Source organism: Coturnix japonica, chromosome 1 (assembly GCF_001577835.2).
Source record: "Coturnix japonica isolate 7356 chromosome 1, Coturnix japonica 2.1, whole genome shotgun sequence".
In the NCBI taxonomy this organism is placed as follows: Eukaryota; Metazoa; Chordata; class Aves; order Galliformes; family Phasianidae; genus Coturnix; species Coturnix japonica.
Window position 1 is genome coordinate 68602146 of NC_029516.1, and position 17119 is coordinate 68619264.

Genomic DNA, 17119 nt, shown 5'->3' on the forward strand with positions numbered 1-17119 from the left:
GCAGTGGCAAGGTGATAGAGGCACGTTCACCTTGGGAGCCAGCAGCTGGAGCTGTGGAACGCAGCATCCTGGTTAGAAGTACCTCACATCGCTGTGGGAGAGGCTGGGCAGAGCCGCGTCACTGCCGCCTCAGCCCTGACCTGAGGGGCAACGCTGCGAGCGCGCTTTGCCCGCACATCTGGCCCGGTATAGATGTAAGCGTAACGAAGGGGAAGCCGCCACCGCCACCTGGAGGCGGCCGTGTCTATGCCGCGGAAGCCGCGGGGCGGTGCGGATGGCGGCGGGCGGGGCGACGGCCGGGCCGTGTGGGTGCGGCAACCGCAGTGGCGGCCGTTGCGCCTGTGAGGTGCGCGCGTGTGGCGATCAGCGGGAACGCGCGTCCCGCCTCCCCGCTGCTCCCGCCTCCTCCCGGCGCTCCGCCTCTTCTCCTCGCTCGTCCCGGCCGTAGGCGGCCGTTAGCGCCGCCGCCGCCGCTTCAATTCATCCGTCAGTCGGGCGGCGGGAGGGAGCGCGGGAGGCGGCGGCGCCCGCTCTGTGGCTGGAGCGGTGACCGCGGGGGGTGGAGGCGCGGGGAATAGCCGGCTCGGGCCGTCCTCTCTCCCCAGCCGCGGGGAGGAGGGAGGCCGGGGAGGGAGAAGGCGGAGGCTGAGCCCACTCCCCTTTAGGACCGCGCCTCTGAGTGACTGCTGTCCGCGAGGAGGGGGAGGAAGGGGCGAGTCTCTCTGCAGTCCTCGTCGCGCCGCCGCCTGCCCAGGCCTCGGTTCGGCCCTGCGGGCGGCGCTGAAGCGGGCGTCGGATGGGCGTGCGGGCCGCGTGAGCCCGAGCTCTGCAGCACACGGGGTGGGTGAGATGCCGGGCTGAGCGGATACGAGCCCGGGGGTGGGGTCCTCCGTGCCTTGGGGTTGGGATCGTTCCGCCTCGCCGCCTCGCGCAGCCTGTAGTGATTGTGCATCCCGGGCAGCGCTGCGAGCCGCCCGCTCCTTTCCACCGCGCCCTCGGCGGGCACGGCCGGCTGAGACACCGGCTCGGCGGCTTCACGACGCCGTTCCTTGGAGAAAAGCAGGGTCTTTCTATGCGAGGTGCCTCCCTCTTCCCCCTCCGTAAGGCGGCGCGGGTCCCGCACCCCGCGTTTTCTGTGGTCGGATCGTGCTCGGCGCGTACGTGTTGGGGTAGGTCTGCTCGCGTCTCGCCTCGCTTCTCCGTGCTTACGCACCCTCTCTTGCGAGCCTTGTGCGTGCACACACGCGCTGGTGTGTGTATAAGCAGCCACTGAGGTGGGGCAAAAACCGCTCCCGTGTGCCTGGATGCGAAAAGCTGCGTTTGTTGGGGACGGCTTTTCACGTGATTTAGATGGGAGCGAATGCGTGTCTGTTGTTGAGACTTAGAATGAAAGCTTTACGACTAGGTTTCTTCTTTATGTCCCCTTCCTCCCTCCCTCCCCCGCCTTTAAAGAACTAATTTTATGTTGGTTGTTTGACGGCTTAGGATCTACCGGGATATCCATCTTAAAGGCATGTGGTTGTTATGCTTTAATTAACTCAGTAATTTAAACAAGCTTCTAGATTCCTTTTTTGTTCCTCTACTTATAAGGGACTCATTCTATTGGAAAGGGACTTTTAATGTGTAGGATTATGCTTCTGCCCTGTAATATACTTTTCTGCAGTCTTCATATTTGAATTCGAAATGCTTCTTGGGGGGGGGAGTGTTGAAAGAGTCCCACAAATAAGCATAGTGTAGATTTTTAAAACAATTCTTCCTGTTTTATGCTGTAGATACAGGTTTATCTTTAAGTATCCATTTCTCAGTGACTGAACATACTGCTTAAGTTGTATCTTTTTTTCCCCCTTCCCTCTTCAAATGGGTGTATGTGATACTGTATTTGTGGAAATCGTTTGAAGTTGCCTAAGTGGTTAATCAGATCGTTCTCTTTTGGTTCTGCTTATTGTCTTGCATAATGCCTTTTCTTCCTTTGGAATTTGTTTGCTGTATGTCTTTGTATGTTTGTTTGTGTCTAATAGGGATCTTTCTTTTTCTTCCCTAGGTGTTGTGGTGTCTTCAGACTAATTTAGAGATCTAGTTCTGAGCAAGTTGAGAGACGCAAGGATTACATCCAGAACTACTGCTTTCCACCAGTATTCTTTTGCCCCTTTCCCATCCCTTTTCTCCCACAGGGGAGTACGGCTTGGGAATTTTAGGCCCTCTCTCCCCCACAGAAATCTACCTTAGTCCTTAAAGCATCATCTAGACATTGTCTAGTTATAGTACAAGGAGAACGTTATTCCTTGCTTGCTGTGGGAGCTTTATTAGTATATCTGGAGTGCAGTGTAGACAGGCATCCAGGAGGCTTCTTGCCCTCCCTTTTTGAGTAATAGGGGATTCAGGAAAAGGGGTGCTTACAGACACACGTGACCTCGTTAAAGGAGCCAGGACTCAAGCAGCACTTGGCACACTGAAGGAAGCACCCGCCTGTCTTTTGGCATCTTTTTTTGTCTTCTGCTCCTTCCTCACTCAATTTCGGGTAAGTCTTTTCAGTCCATTCATTGATGCAGTGCATGTCTCCCTTCCCCCACCACAGGCACTAGCAGAAGCATGCACAGACTGAGAGTAGGGTGGGGGAAGGGAGGAGGGAGAACAGGCTTGCATACATACATCAGGAGGAGAGGAGTGTGCGGTACCACACTGCAGGGGAACCTGGACAGAGATGGAAGAACCTCTCTTTCATCAAAACAGCTGATGTGGGAGGAAACGGATGTTTTATTTGCATGGGTGTGCACATGGTGGAGGGGGGTGAAAAATATGTGAGTCCATTGTAGACAAAAAAAGAAAAAACGCTAAGATTGAAGTGGAGAGGGAGCTGTTCTTGACCACTGTTGACCAGCAGATGTTGCCTTGTGCGGTAGATTGGGAAGGGGGCGGATTATTCCTTGGAGGTGAGGACCCAGGGTGTGTGAATGAGGAATGTTACCAAATACTTGTAAACGTGAACATGTGTGAGGAAAGGCTGGTGGTGTGCATGCCCACATTTTATAGGCAGTTGTGCCTAGGATTGCTATACCAGCATCTTTAATGTTACTCAGTGCAAAGGTAGGGAAGAGCAGGTGAGCGCCACCATTAGGATTGCATTTGCCAGTCAATGGGAATACTGGAAAAGAATAAGAGTGATTAATACATTTCCATGTCCCCTGACTCTCGCAGTCTACAAATCTGGCATGGGAAGGAAGGTGAATATCAGGCTGTGCTTTCAGGGAGGTGTGTCTGAGGTTTACCTGCTTGCAGTGACTTTAAATTCTAGGGTGTGTGTTCAAAGGGTGGATGATAATGCATCAGGGCTTGATGAGTTGCACTGCAGCTGCTCAATATATTATATAAAATGGATTTAAATATATATTCTAGCTTTTCAAATCTTTTCTCTCCAAAGACACTCAATAATTTTAATGAAAACTAGTCTCTGGTAGGTAAGATAGGAATTTTCCTTGAGGTTGTCCTTAAGCATCACCATGGAGGAACCGTGTCAGAAATGAATTGATTTACGTCAAGTTTATTTTTACGAAGCAATCTTAGATGCGGTTTAAGATGTCAGCTTTATCTTTCTACGTTCAATCATAAATATTTCCTTAAGTGTTTCTTTAGATAATTGTTATTCTGGTGTCTCTGTGGGGATCAGAATTAATTGTTCTTTATGCTTGAAAGAGATGTGAACCATTTTTAGACCTGCTCTCCCTATATGGGTGTTTGGAATAATGCTCTATTCTCACTAGAGTGAGACAGACATCTATGGCACATGTGCAGCATACGACCCATCATACAGTCTTTAGTCAACTAATTAACTATAAAGCTCACTCCGAAAGTAGTGCCTCCTATTTATTTCCATGGAAACTCTTAACAGATACAAAGAGCACAATAACATGATTTGATAGAGAAAATTCTTAGCTACAAAACAGTTTTTCTGCATAGTCACCACAATTAGTTCCATTTTCAACAGTGATGAGCAGGAGCCTGTGTGTAGCACTTGTAAAATCTACACGAGTGGAGGTTACCTGCTGTGACAGAATGACCCGGGTTGGAAGGGACCTCAAGGACCACGTAGTTCCAACCCCCCTGCCTGGCAGGGCCACCAAACATACACATTTACTAGATCAGGTTGCCCAGGGCCCCGTCCAACCTGGCCTTGAACACCTCCAAGGACGGGGCATCCACGACCTCCCTGGGCAGCCTGTTCCAGGGCCTAACCACTCTCCTAGTGAAGAACTTCCCCCTAACATCCAACCTAAATATTCCTTCTTTTAACTTAAAGCCATTTCCCCGTGTCCTGCTATTGTCAGCCCTTCCCAAGAGTTTACTCCCCTCCTGGCAGTAAGTTCCCTTCAGGTATTGAAAGGCTGCAATGAGGTCACTCCGCAACCTTCTCTTCTCTAGGCTGAACAAACCCAACTCCCTCAGCCTGTCCTCATAGGGGAGGTGCTCCAGCCCCCTGATCATCCTCGTGGCCCTGACTGGTCACGACTGCTGAAGCATATTGCCCACTGCTTTGCTATGCTACCATATGCTCTTTGTCTCCAGAAACATTCAGCAAGCAACACTGTGTGTGTGTGTAATTTTTTCCACAAGGTAGAGTTCAGAGATACACCTTTGTTTCATACACGCTTCCATGTCAGATGCCATTTTGTTAGACTGTCCCTCAGCTGCCATCTGTTGCACAGCAGCAAAATGTTATGGAATATTGTGGGAAAATTTAGCCTCTACTGCCATACCGCCACCATCTGCCTCTGACATTGTGGGCCAACCTTGTAAAATAAGAGGTGTTACTTTCAGAATAGTCTTAGTTGTATCTAACTTTTCCATTGTAATTCTGCCGTGAGGTTCCACCATTAATATAGCTTAGGTCTCTCTATTGAATATTCTTATGCCTTCATTGTCTTAAGGTGGAGCCTCCTAAACAGCGTTCTAGAAACTGCTGTAATGGTAGAGAAAATTGGTTTGTTGGAAGGATGTGCATAATTTCATGTTTTAGCTTATTCACGATAAAAAGTAAAACAAAATTCCTTTTTCCAACTCAAATTATACTGTTCTGTAGGAAAAAGAAACACTGAGGCATGTGCATTAAGAGGTGATTTTTGGGGAAATGGTTTTAAGTTAGAAGAGGGAATATTTAGGTTGGATGTTAGGGGGAAGTTCTTCACTAGGAGAGTGGTGAGGCCCTGGAACAGGCTGCCCAGGGAGGTTGTGGATACCCCGTCCTTGGAGGTGTTCAAGACCAGGTTGGACGGGGCCCTGGGCAACCTGATCTAGTAAAGGTGTATGTTTGGTGGCCCTGCCAGGCAGGGGGGTTGGAACTATGTGGTCCTTGAGGTCCCTTCCAACCCGGGTCATTCTATGATTTTTTGGGGGGATGATGATAAATAATTGTTCTGATAATTTGTTCCCCATATCACTGTGGACCATGATCTACATCAGATTACAAGTAATTGAGATAGATAGTACTAAACAGCATTGATTTCTAATGCTGCCAAACACCTGTAATTCCATTTGTCATTTCCATAGGGAAGAAACGAAGAGAGTTTATGAAAAGTATTGATTATTTGTGTTTTGAATAGGAAGGACATGGAACAGTCTTTTTTATCTGTGATATCTCGAACATCACATATTTATCGATAATGCATGAATAAGTCAGTATATCCTAACAGTTGATTCCTTGTTTCACCTCTGGGGAGAAAACGTCATGATCAAAAGGAAACTAGTAGATTTTTTTCTCCTTTAGGTTTTTGGTGTTGAAGGTAGGACAAGGGAGACCAAATCTCTAATTCCTGAAGACAGGTCTTAAACATGTCTGTGTTAAGAAGAGATTCCTTCAAGGGGAAAAGGGTGGTTTTTAGTTTTCCAGGTCTGTCTGGACAGCTGATATGATTGAATGAATGAATTCCTTGCCATGCCAGTACAACTTACGCTGCTGTGATGTCAAGTAGAAAAGAAGCACAGTGACTACTTCTGTTACAACAGCTGCCAAAGGTGTATTACAGATTCAAGGAATGCAGGAGGAAATAAGTTTGTATATAATGGGCAAGGAAGGAAACTGCTATGTGAGAATGCCAAAATGAACTTAGCTTAAGCAATTCCACAGCTCAAAGTTGAGGTTCCATCAATTCTCTTCATAAATCTGTTCCGCTCAGCATCTCTTTGAAGTGGATGTGACAGCTTGGCTAGTCTGAGGTGCAGTTTGCTTTCTGTTGTAATGCTTAGATGCCACTGTTTTACTTATAATCTGTTTTATGCAGTTAAGTCTATTTCTTTCTCTTGTTGCTTTTCATTCTTTAAATCTGTTAGTTACTGAAAGGTAAAAGCATTTGAACTGTTCATATTGTAGAAGACACTTAAGCATCTGCTCTTCCTTTTATGTGTGCTATGCTTACTTCGCAGTTGATGTTTGCATGGATATTTCATGCACGCCCAGTGTGTTACCAGGCTGTGGCTTTTAGATTGAAATAGGCAGAGTTGGTTTTTGTGCAAAAACTACTGGAAACCATATCCAGATCAAGAGCATAATGCTCTTGTGCATCTGACTGCAAGGCAAAGCTTTCTTCTTACAGACCGTTTTCTTAAAAATGTGGGAGGGATTTTTATGAGGTTTCACCCAGTTGTGTCAATTAAAGATTTTGTGTTCCATGAGAATTCTACAAAATCGAGGTAGAGGTTATAAGGACGGGCTGAAATTAGTAGATAGAGACCACTCTTACATTCTGTTCCTGTGAATGATGAGGATATTTATCCTAGTGGATAAAAATTGGTGTTGGTTAAGAGGATTCTATAGTTAGGATTACTTGTTTCTGCATTGACCAGTCTTATAGCTTGCTTTAAAGTGAATTTCTTAATCTTTATCTGCAAGCTTAAGGTTATTTCCTACCTACCTTACGATGAAATGTGAGACTTAACATGTACATCTTTTAAACTTCCTGAGATTCAGAAGAAGTGAGACAGAGTGTTAGGAGAGCCATAAATACTAATCCAAGGCATTTTTGGATTGGCTTGCTTGTTTAACAGTATAGTTAAGATACCTGGATAATTCTTATGATGCTGTAGCTCTAAAAAAGTACTTGTAGTAAAGGCAGACGTATGCTGTTTTTTGTCTTATTCCTGCCTTTCCTTGTCCTCCCGCTCTTGCTTCTGCCTTTCCTTGAACTCATGGTTTCTCTCTGCCCCGTGCTTCCTGTCTCCCTCTCTTCTGGCTTTCCTCACCCCCTCTCTCCCTTACCCCACTTGCCTTTGCCTGCTGTGTTGTTATCCCCCTCTCTCATAATTTCTCTCTCCCTCTCTCTTTCCCTCCCCAACCCCTCTCTCCCTCACTCCCTTCCTTCCTTGTGTTTTGTTTCTTCCTTGCTCCCTTGTGTTTCTTGTCTCACTCTCCCTTGTTCCCTCCTTCTCCCTTGCTCCTGCTGTTCCTTTCCCTCGCTCCTTCAGATTTTTTGTCTCTTTCTCTCTTTTGCCCTCATGTTTTTTCTCCCTCCCACTCTCCCCTTTTTTCTTCATTCTTCTCTCCATGTTGTCCTTCCTCCCTCCCTCCAGCTCTCTTTTCCTCTCTGGCTCTCACCTGCCTGCCCCTTTTTGCTTGCCCACCTACCCTTTCCTTTTCTCCTCTCTCTTGCCTGCCCTCTCCTTTCCCCCCCCCCTCTCTTGCATTCCCTCCCTATTTTCCCCTCTCCTTGCCCATCCTCCCTGTTTTCCACTCTCATCCACTCTCCCTCCCATCTTCCTTGTTTTTTGCTCTTATCCAGCCTTCCTCCCTGCTTACCCTGTCCAGCCTCTCTCCCCTTTTTCCTCCCCAGCCTCCCTCCCGCACCTCCAATTTCCTCTCTCTCTACCTCCCTTCCCCTGTTTTCCTCCCTTCCACTCCCCTTTTTTTTTCCTTTCTCTTCCCTCTTTTTTCTCTCACTCCCTCCTGTCTGCCCTCCCCCTTTTCCTCTCTTGCCTGCCACCACCATATTCCTTTTACACCCACCCTCCTTGGTTTCTACTCTCTTTCTACTTGATTTCTACTGCCCTCCATTCCCTTTCCCCTCCCCGGCCTCCCTTCCCTTATTCATTTTTTTTCTCTCCCTCTCTCCCTCTGTCTGCCTCCCTCCTTCCCTCCTCTCCCTCCCTTTCCCCTCTCCCTCTATCCCTTCTCTTCCCTCTGTTCCTCCTCTCCATCCCTCCCTCCCTCTTTCCATTCCTCCTCCTCCTCCCCCTAAGGATGTAGTGCCAGAAAGTTTTCTGTAAACTACCATATGAAGAAATCCATTGTTGAGAAAGCCAAAAGTGAGGCAGGATCTGTCAATAGTCTGCTGCTGCTAGCCCAACCCTCATCTTGCATTTTTCACTTTCAGCTGCTTTGAAGGGGAAAAACAAAACAAAACAAAACTGTGATACAAAAGATATGCTTTACAGTCTATTCTCTCTTGTGCCCTTTTCCTTAGAAGGAGTAAATACTCCTTATCCTGTTGTTGTTTGAGCATCTTGCCTGCTCTCAAGGGCTGGTCTGCATCTGTGATTACTTTTGTCTAGCTTCTGCTTTCTTTCAGTCTATTAGTAGGAAAAGCTTTAGTCCTTGGCTTTATTTCTCTTTCTAATTCAACAAAGCTATGGAAAACTAGTGGTGGAGTCTTCAGAGATTGCTTTTTGCCATTATGGCTCTTGGTATTAGGATTAAAAATGACCACTTAAAACTTCTTTTTTCTTTGTTGTTGTTTAAGAAATAGGTTTACTAGTAGGGGAAAAGAATGTATTTTTGAATTTAAAAATCATCCTTTCTATATTTGGTGTTAAATTTCTAAGTGCCGTTTACATATAAAGGTTATTTTCCCTTTTGCAGATATTATCTTTAATTTTCTGTAGGCTATGTATATTACTATTTAATATTCTCAACATTATATTGATGCTCCTTGTTCCATTGGCTCTCCACTAATGTTCTGGATGATATCAAATATATTTCTCAGTAGATGTGAAGTATTTGTAAGACTGAATCAGCCTTGAAATAATACTGTGGAAGATTCTGTTTTAATGCACTTTTGTCTGGGATATTTTCCTATTATAAAGATTTGGTGTAATCTGTCTTCTGTATGCTGTATAGGTTCTGTCACAGGTGTTTTAATGGTACTTAAGGATGCTCTTGGGCAATTCCTTACAACTGTAAATAGCTCTAAAAGATGGAATTGTCACCTTCAAAGATGGCCATTCAGAATGTTTTCATGCCTCTTAGTGCTGTCAGGAAAGAAGAATGGTTCTGTTGCTACCAGTAATTATGTCAAATGTTTATTTCCTGTGGATGAAACTAAAGTAGGAGCTGAGACTAGCGCTTAGTAAGTAGCACTGAATGTAAATGGATTTATTTCTGTTGTTACTTCAATTACAGATTAGGCATACATGTTGCATTCCCGCTTGGAGGTTGCGGGTCTTTTGAAAAGGGCTGACTTGTACAAAGGCAGTAGAACTCAGGACAGTGGGAAACATGAAACATAGGAGCCTGTGTACTCTAACAGTCTCATCTTCTCCACCATCTAGAAGTTCCATTGGAAAGAAGCCTTGAAGGTTGCAAGAGAAGACCAAGATGTGCAGTTCAGTTGCTCCCAGGTTGTGGTTCTTAACAGACCGTCGCATCAGAGAAGATTACCCTCAGCAGGAGATCCTGAGAGCATTGAAGGCCAAGTGCTGTGAAGAAGAGCTGGATTTCCGGGCCTTGCTGATGGATGAAGTAGTGCTGACAATTGAGGATGGAAATCTCGGTGAGGATAAGCTAAGGCTGGGAATGTGTTGAAAGGCTACTTACAACAAGATTGTAAAATCGAATATGTATTTTTATTAATGAATTCTGTGTATGCCAAACTACCTATATGTCATCTAAATAATGCAGGTGCACAAGATACCATATTCTTCAGCATGAATTGTGCTAATCAAACATATTAACTTTGCCTATTTGCTTTAGAAATGCATTTGCCTTTCCTTCATAGAACAGATAAAAGGTTTGCTTTAGCTTATTAATTCCTGGGTAAGAACTAAAAAGGTTTTCAAATTAAGACAAAATTTCTGAGGTTTTTTTATTCTGTTTATGTTTTGGCTCCATGGTACCAGTCCCATTTGAAATAAAAGGAATTTTCAGTGCACAGTACAAATTGTTAGGGAACTAGAAGCAGTAATGTGACATAACCAAGCATGCTACTTCACAGGTGTATTTAGAGAAAGACAGTGAAATATACAGTCTGCGCCTCAGGATTATTTCAACCGTTTTTTCAACTTCCAGTGTTTCAAGCTAAATTTTAACACTTCTATTTTACTATTAGCTTATTTCTTCTGATGTAATTAAAAATGAATAGCAAAACATGAAGGTGTGCTAAAAGCATGAAATAATATGATTCTTTTAGATAATGAGTTTGTTATAGGTAGTAAATGCCATCGTTGAACTGTGTAATGCTGTGTTTTTATAGTTTTTTAGTTTGGATTTCCTGTAGGAAGGAGAATTAAAGTGATGTTGCATCCATACCTCCTCCATTCCTCTTCACTGTGTATCACTCAGGAGGGAGGAAGGAGTTACATTCCTGCAAGTTGTGTTAGGATTATTCTGTGTAGGGAGAAAATAGGCAGGTATTCAGTTGTGAAGAAGAGGTTGCCACATTATTGTCTGCCTTGTTCCTTGTTGAGGAATCTTTATAGGAGGAAAATCTTAATTTGGCTTGGGTGAAGAACTTTGGTTGGCATTTGTACTGTAACATGAATCAGTCAGGCATAAAATGGAAATGCTTGGGGAAATGGGATTTTTAATTCTTCCATTATAAAACATTAGTTTTGTTAATTTGAATATTGTTCTGTTAATTTATCTATTATTCTGAAATGTCTGTGGTTTTTATCAGAGACTTAAAATTCTGCAGGATGTCTTCAAATCAGAGAAACTTCTTGTCAGAAAGTCTGAACATATTTTTGCTTAGTACTCTGTGTTCTCAATGCTGTTCATTGGACAGTATGTTCTGTTAAGGTGGCCATCCAGAAATGTGGCTGCAGACTTTTAAAACTCATAATAGATCCTTCAGCTTTTCAGTATTGTTTTTTTATTTCCTGTCTTCTGCCTGTTTTGGGGGAATTAAATATGTCAAGCATGAACTGTCGGCCTTTCTGCTCTCTTCCATGTCATGTTGCAAGAAGAAAAGATAAAGTACGCAAGCTGGAGTTGCTGAGCAAAATTTTATGTAACAGAAACAACCTCATGAGGAGACTGTATCTTCAGTGGGTAATAGCTGCTTTTGCTCCCAGTTTTCTTCTTGTTTGTGTTGAAAACCTGGCAGTAGAGGTCTCAGACTTTGAGGATAAGTGCATGTAGAGGAGGAAGTCCTCTCTACTCTGCCATTGTGAAGCCCTATCTGGAGTACTGCATCGGGGTCTGGGGCCCCTGATGCAGGTAAGATGTGGAGCTGTTGCAGAGGGACCAGAGGAAGGCTATGAAGATGATCAGAGCTGTGTAGCGTTTCCCTTATGAAGACAAGCTGAGGGGAGCTGGCTTTTTTCAGCCTGGAGAAGAGGAGGTTGCAAGGAGACCTCATTGCAGCTTTTCAGTATTTTAAAGGGGAGTACAGACAGGAGAAGAATCAACTTTTTACTTCAGTAGATAGTGACAGGATGAGGGTGAATGTTTTTAAGGTTAAGGAGGGAAGGTTTAGATTGGATGTCAGGGGGAAGTTCTTTACAGAGAGTGGTGAGGTGCTGGAACAGGCTGCCCAGAGAGGTTGTGAATGTTCTGTCCCTGGAGGTGTTCAAGACCAGGTTGGATGGGGCCCTGGTCTAGTACCAGATCTGGAGGTTGGTGGCTCTGCCTTTGTTAGGAGGACTGGAACTTGATGATCCTTGGGGTCCTTTCCAACCCACGCCATTCTATGTTTCTGTGATTCTATGATGTAATAGATTTTTACGTACTCACATCTGTTATTTGGACCTTTAAATCTAGACAATTTCATAATTGCTAAAAAAATATTAACTTTACAAAGACAAGTTGAAAATGAAAGAATGCAATTTAAAATTTCAGCATGTCTTATTTTTGTTTGAAATAATCATCAGTGATATGTGCAGTCTTGCTGATTGTTGGAATAATGGATAAGGAGATCAAAAATTCAGCATAGTGCTTTAATAAGCTTGAAATGACTTGCTTTATAGCAGGGTCGTGGTAAATACACTTCTTAACTTATGAAGGGTTAGTAGAACAGCGAGACATGTGCTGAGACTAAAGCCTGGTACTTGTATTAATTCAGTAGCATATTCCTTAGCAGTAGTTTGTTATTGTTAATATCACTGAAGGCCAGAGCCAAAAGTCTGTAAAACTTCAGCGACTTTGTGACTCTTCCAGAATCATTTTGTCAGAAAATGAAGGTTTATCGTCTATCCAATCCAGTGAGCAATCACAGCAGTAGCCACTCGGTCACTGCTTTACTGTGTGGATACTCAGGCAAGTCAGCAGTACAGGTCTAGCATGCTCTGCTGGTTGCTTCTGCAGATAAAAGCTGGGATTTCCCAGCATCTCTAGCACCTCTCTGCTCTACTTCTACTGGAAACATGATGAACCTTTAACACCAGGGTCCCTCTGAGTCTTCTGGAGATCTGTATGGACCTTCAGATCTGCATGTTAGGTGCCTCTACAGCATGACTCCAAAAATGATTGTAAATGCAAGTTAAGAAGAGTAGAATTAGCTTCTCCGTTGTGTTCAGAAGGAAACATTAAACTGTTACCAGAAAGGTAGATTGCAAATGAGCAAATTAAACAAATAGGACAAAACCATAGATGCTTTCAAAAGTGATCTTAGTAAGTGTTTCTCCTTGCCAGCTTACTCAAGTTGTGCGGTCTTAATTCCTTTGCATATCTCTAAGGCAGGAACTCAGTGTAAAGTATCAGCTGCATAAAACAATGGATGTTTTTATTTGGTGGGCTGAACCTTCTGAAATGGTTACTGACTCAAATACACAGCAGTATTGCACAGGAACGGGGCAAAAGTATATGAATGGGCAGAAGAGGAGGGTGATGTTGCAGCTGTTGTGATTTAGGCTGGCTCAGACTATATTACAGCCATAGCCTAAGTCTCTTAAAAACTAAATTCTAAGTTAGTGTAATGATAATTCTGCTCCATTCAGCAGTCTCTTTCAGCCTTGTAAGGCTTCCTTTCTTGCCTTATGTAAGTCCATCTATCACAAAAAGAGGTTGACCCAATACTCTTTTTTAGGATTTGGCACTTGGGGAAGTTGAATGGACTAACGCAGTCAAACACTAACAGCTCTACTCAGCTGATTAACAGTTTTCTGCTGGAATAGCCCTATGCATTTTGTAGTAACAGAATTGCTACATCTAATGTACAGAGCAGAGGAATTAGTCTGTTCTTTTAGGCAAAGTGTCATATTTAGATGAAAATAATTAAACATGTAAAGCATACTTTAAAACACAAATTCTCTTATGGGCAGGATATTTGATAGGATCAATTTAATTTTGTTTTGTTCTTGTTTGTTTGGTGTGTTCCTTTGAAGCATTTGCTATTTACTGCTGTAAGGAAAACACTAGGTTATTAAATTAGATTGCTCGCAGCCTAGTCCAGCTTAGCAGTTTCTGTATTGATTTGAAATAAGTAGTAGGCAATTTATTGATTTTAGTGTGACGTTTTCAGACATGCATCTTAAGTCCTGTTAAAATGTGTAATTTTGAAATTCATATTTGTTTGCTAACGTCGTGGTATCCACAGGCTTTGAGAATTCAGATCTGGAAAGTTCAGAGCTTGTGAACAGTAGCGGGTGGTGAATGTGTTAAATCCAGCTGGCACCCAGTCACAAATGGTGTTCCCCAAGGGTCAGTATTCGGGCCTTCCTGTTTCATATTCTTACGGGTGACCTGTACCCTCAGTAATTTTGCAGATGGCACCGAACTGGGAGGAAGTGTTATCTGCCTGGGAGCAGGAAGGTCATCCAGAGGGATCTGGACACTCTGGATTGCTGGTTTGAGCCAAGTTGGATGGGGTTCAACATGACTAAATGCTGGGTCCTGCACTTTGGCCCCAACAACTCTAGGCGGTGCTACAGGTTTGGGACAGAATTGCTGGAAGAAAGTGTTGAAGAAATGGATGTGGGAGTGTTGGTTGGTGCTCAGCTGAACAGGAGCCAGCAGTGTGCCCAGGTAGCCGAGGCCAATGGCATCCTGGCTGGTACCAGAAATAGCATTGCTAGTGGGAGCAGGGAAGTGATCATCCCTCTGTGTTCAGCTCTGATGAGGCTGCATCTTGAATACTGTGTTCAGTTTTGGGCCCCTCAGTGCAAGAGAGACACCAAGGACCTGGACCAGGGTCCAGAGAAGCGCAGCAAAACTGGTTAGGGGTCGGGAGTATAAGTCTTAGGAGGACTAGCTGCAGGAACTGGGATTGTTCAGTCTGGAGTAGAGGCTCAGGGGTAGACCTTATCATTCTCTACAACTACCTGAAAGGAGGTTGTGGTGAGGTGGGGATCAGCCTCTTCTGCATAACTAGCAATAGGACTAGAGGGAATAGCCTCAGGTTGCACCAGGAGAGGTTCAGGTTGCATATTAGGAAAAATTATTCTCTGAAAGAGTGGTCAGGCACTGGAATACCAGTGTCCAGGGAGGTGGTTGAGTCACCATCCGTGGAGATAATCAAGAAACATTTAGATGTACTGAGGGACATGGTTTAGCGGGAAATACTGGTTGCAAGTAGATGTTTTAATCAGATGATCTTGGAGGTCTCTTCCAACCTTGGTGATTCTGTCAGTGAATAGGAGTGAAGGAAGCCGATGGAGAATAATCATGGATGTTACAAAGAAAGAGACAAGTGGTTGTTTTCTCTTTCAGAGTAGAAAATGCTGTCTATTTTTAATTTCTAATTTGGTCTAAACTACTAACAAACAGTTTAGGGTTTTTGTTTTTTTTTTTTCCTATGCTGGGTTAGATAGCATTGTAAAACAAGCATGGGGGAAATAAAGATATTTGAAAGATTTCTGCAAAGTATATATATATGTAATAGAAAGCTGAGGAAAGAAGGGTAAGGTTAATAAGTAGCTGAGTTTTCAGTGTAATGGTAAGAGTAGCATTCAGTCAGCTGGATCAACGATAATGGCTTTTACGTCTACATAATGGTTCTTATATTAAGGTATCAAGAGTCTTAATATTTATGAATAATCTTTAAGTCACTTTGAAGATTGTCTATCACACAGTAGGGAACATAATCACCTCTTATTCCTTCTGTCTGTTTCAGCAGTCCCCTGGCACTTGGTAGTCCAGCAATGTACCTTTCTGTAGGAGCATTTCCTATGCTGTGCAGCAAATTGCTCTGGGAGTGATGCAGCAGAGGCAAGTGGCCTTGGCAAGGTGCCTTGTTGAGCACTGCAGAGTTGGCCTGTTTCCTGCTATGAACATCAGCCACACCAACCATTACTTCCACTGCAGACATGAAAAATTGGTTTGTAATCAGAGGAGGGGCACAAAAATGATCCAAGGAATGGAACACCTCTCCTTTGAGGACAGGCTGAGGGAGCTGGGGCTGTTCAGGCTGGAAAAGAGAAGGTCTGAGGTGACCTGGTAGCAGCCTTTGAGTACCTAAAGGAGGGGTATAAGAAAAGAAGGAAACCGTCACTTTATCAAGGTCTATTTTAACAGGACAGGGGGAAATGGTTTCAAACTAAAATGAGAGAATTAGATTGGATATAATAAAAAAGTTTTTTGTTGTAAGGGTATTGACACGGGAATAGGTTGCTCGGAGATGTGGTGGACACCCTGTCCCTGGAGACAATCAAGATCAAACTGGGTAGGGCTCTGAGCAACCTGGTCTAGCTGTAGATGTGCTTTTTTATTGTAGGGAAGTTGGCCTAGATGACCATTAAGGGTTGCTTCCAACTCAGACAATTCTAGGTTTCTATGATTATTCCGTTACAAGAGTTCTTTTATTTATTTATTTATTTTGGTTCTTTCAATAGAATAGATTTCAGTGCTGTCAAGTATTTCATATTTTATGAGGTGCTGTGCAGGCCATATTTCATGGTAAAGAGCATCCTCAGCTAAGTACATGTGTGTTTGTGTGTGTTTATAATCTATCTATCTATATATATATATACACACACATGTGCGGTCTGGCATGCTCAGCTGTCACACCACAAAATGAAGTGCATCTTGATCTGTTCATCCACATGAATCAAAATACTATGACCAGAGAACTTGTACAGAACTGAATAGGATCTTCAATGCACTGGAAACAATGGTGGCAACATTGGAATATCACAAAGTTTGTGCCAGGTGGGTCCCACAAATGCTCACATAGGAACAGAAAAAACACCATATGCAAGTTTGTCAGGACCTGTTGAACCAATACTACGCTAAAGGTGACTGTTTTCTAGATCACACCATTACTGGTGATGAGATGTGCTGCTACCACTATGAGCTGGGATCAAAGCTGCAGTCCATGAAGTGACATGCAAACTCCTCATTGAACAAAGAAGTTCAAGGTGCACTGTGATGTGTGCTGTTTGTTGGGATGAAAAAGGGGTGGTCTTTCCAGATGTCATGGAAACCAGATAAGACTGTCAACTGTTACCTTTACATCATGATACTGACTAAGCTGAAGGTGTCAACTTCTGGAGTCAGTCCTGAGAAGAAAACAGCATGAGAGCTCCCATACATGTTTGAAGACTGTAGAGCAGATTGTGAATCTCGGCTGGACTGTCCCATTATGTACTGCAGATTTAGTGCCTCCTGACTTCCGTCTGTTTGGGCTGATAAAAGATGGACTACATCAGCAACGTTTTACTAACAGCAGTGCCATCATGGCAGCTGTGAAACAATGGGTCACCTCTACTATTGCATGCTTTTATGAGTGTGGCGTGCAGGCTCTTGTTCACGGCTGCTGAAAATGCATAGTTACTGGTGGTGACTGTTGACAAACGGTATTTTGAAGCTGAGAATTTGCTCTGTGGGAGTGTTACTATGCTTTTTACATCTGCTGGGTTTCCTTGGAAATAAACAGGAGGTATTACTTTGAGAGTGATGTGCGTGTCCATGTGTGCATTACTTTGGGATACCAACATTGGTATCGGATAGTCTGTTCCTGGATGAGGATAGGCAAGACAGATCCAC

The 17119-nt window shown here is 43.9% G+C and overlaps 1 protein-coding gene across 3 annotated transcripts in view; it reads left to right on the forward strand.

Moving 5' to 3' along the window:
* Positions 1-725: 725 nt before the first annotated feature.
* RIMKLB (ribosomal modification protein rimK like family member B) overlaps positions 726-17119 on the forward strand; it is a 35981-nt gene continuing 19587 nt past the window's right edge. The window contains exons 1-3 of one of the 3 annotated variants that reach the window (XM_015872155.2): positions 730-840; positions 2042-2518; positions 9532-9752. In XM_015872155.2, coding sequence (XP_015727641.1) covers positions 9578-9752 — 175 coding nt within the window. In that variant the 5' untranslated portion in view covers positions 730-840; positions 2042-2518; positions 9532-9577. Of the gene's footprint in view, positions 841-1057; positions 1170-2041; positions 2519-9531; positions 9753-17119 lie in introns of those variants that run through there. The other 2 variants (XM_015872164.2, XM_015872171.2) reach the window with 2 other exon arrangements.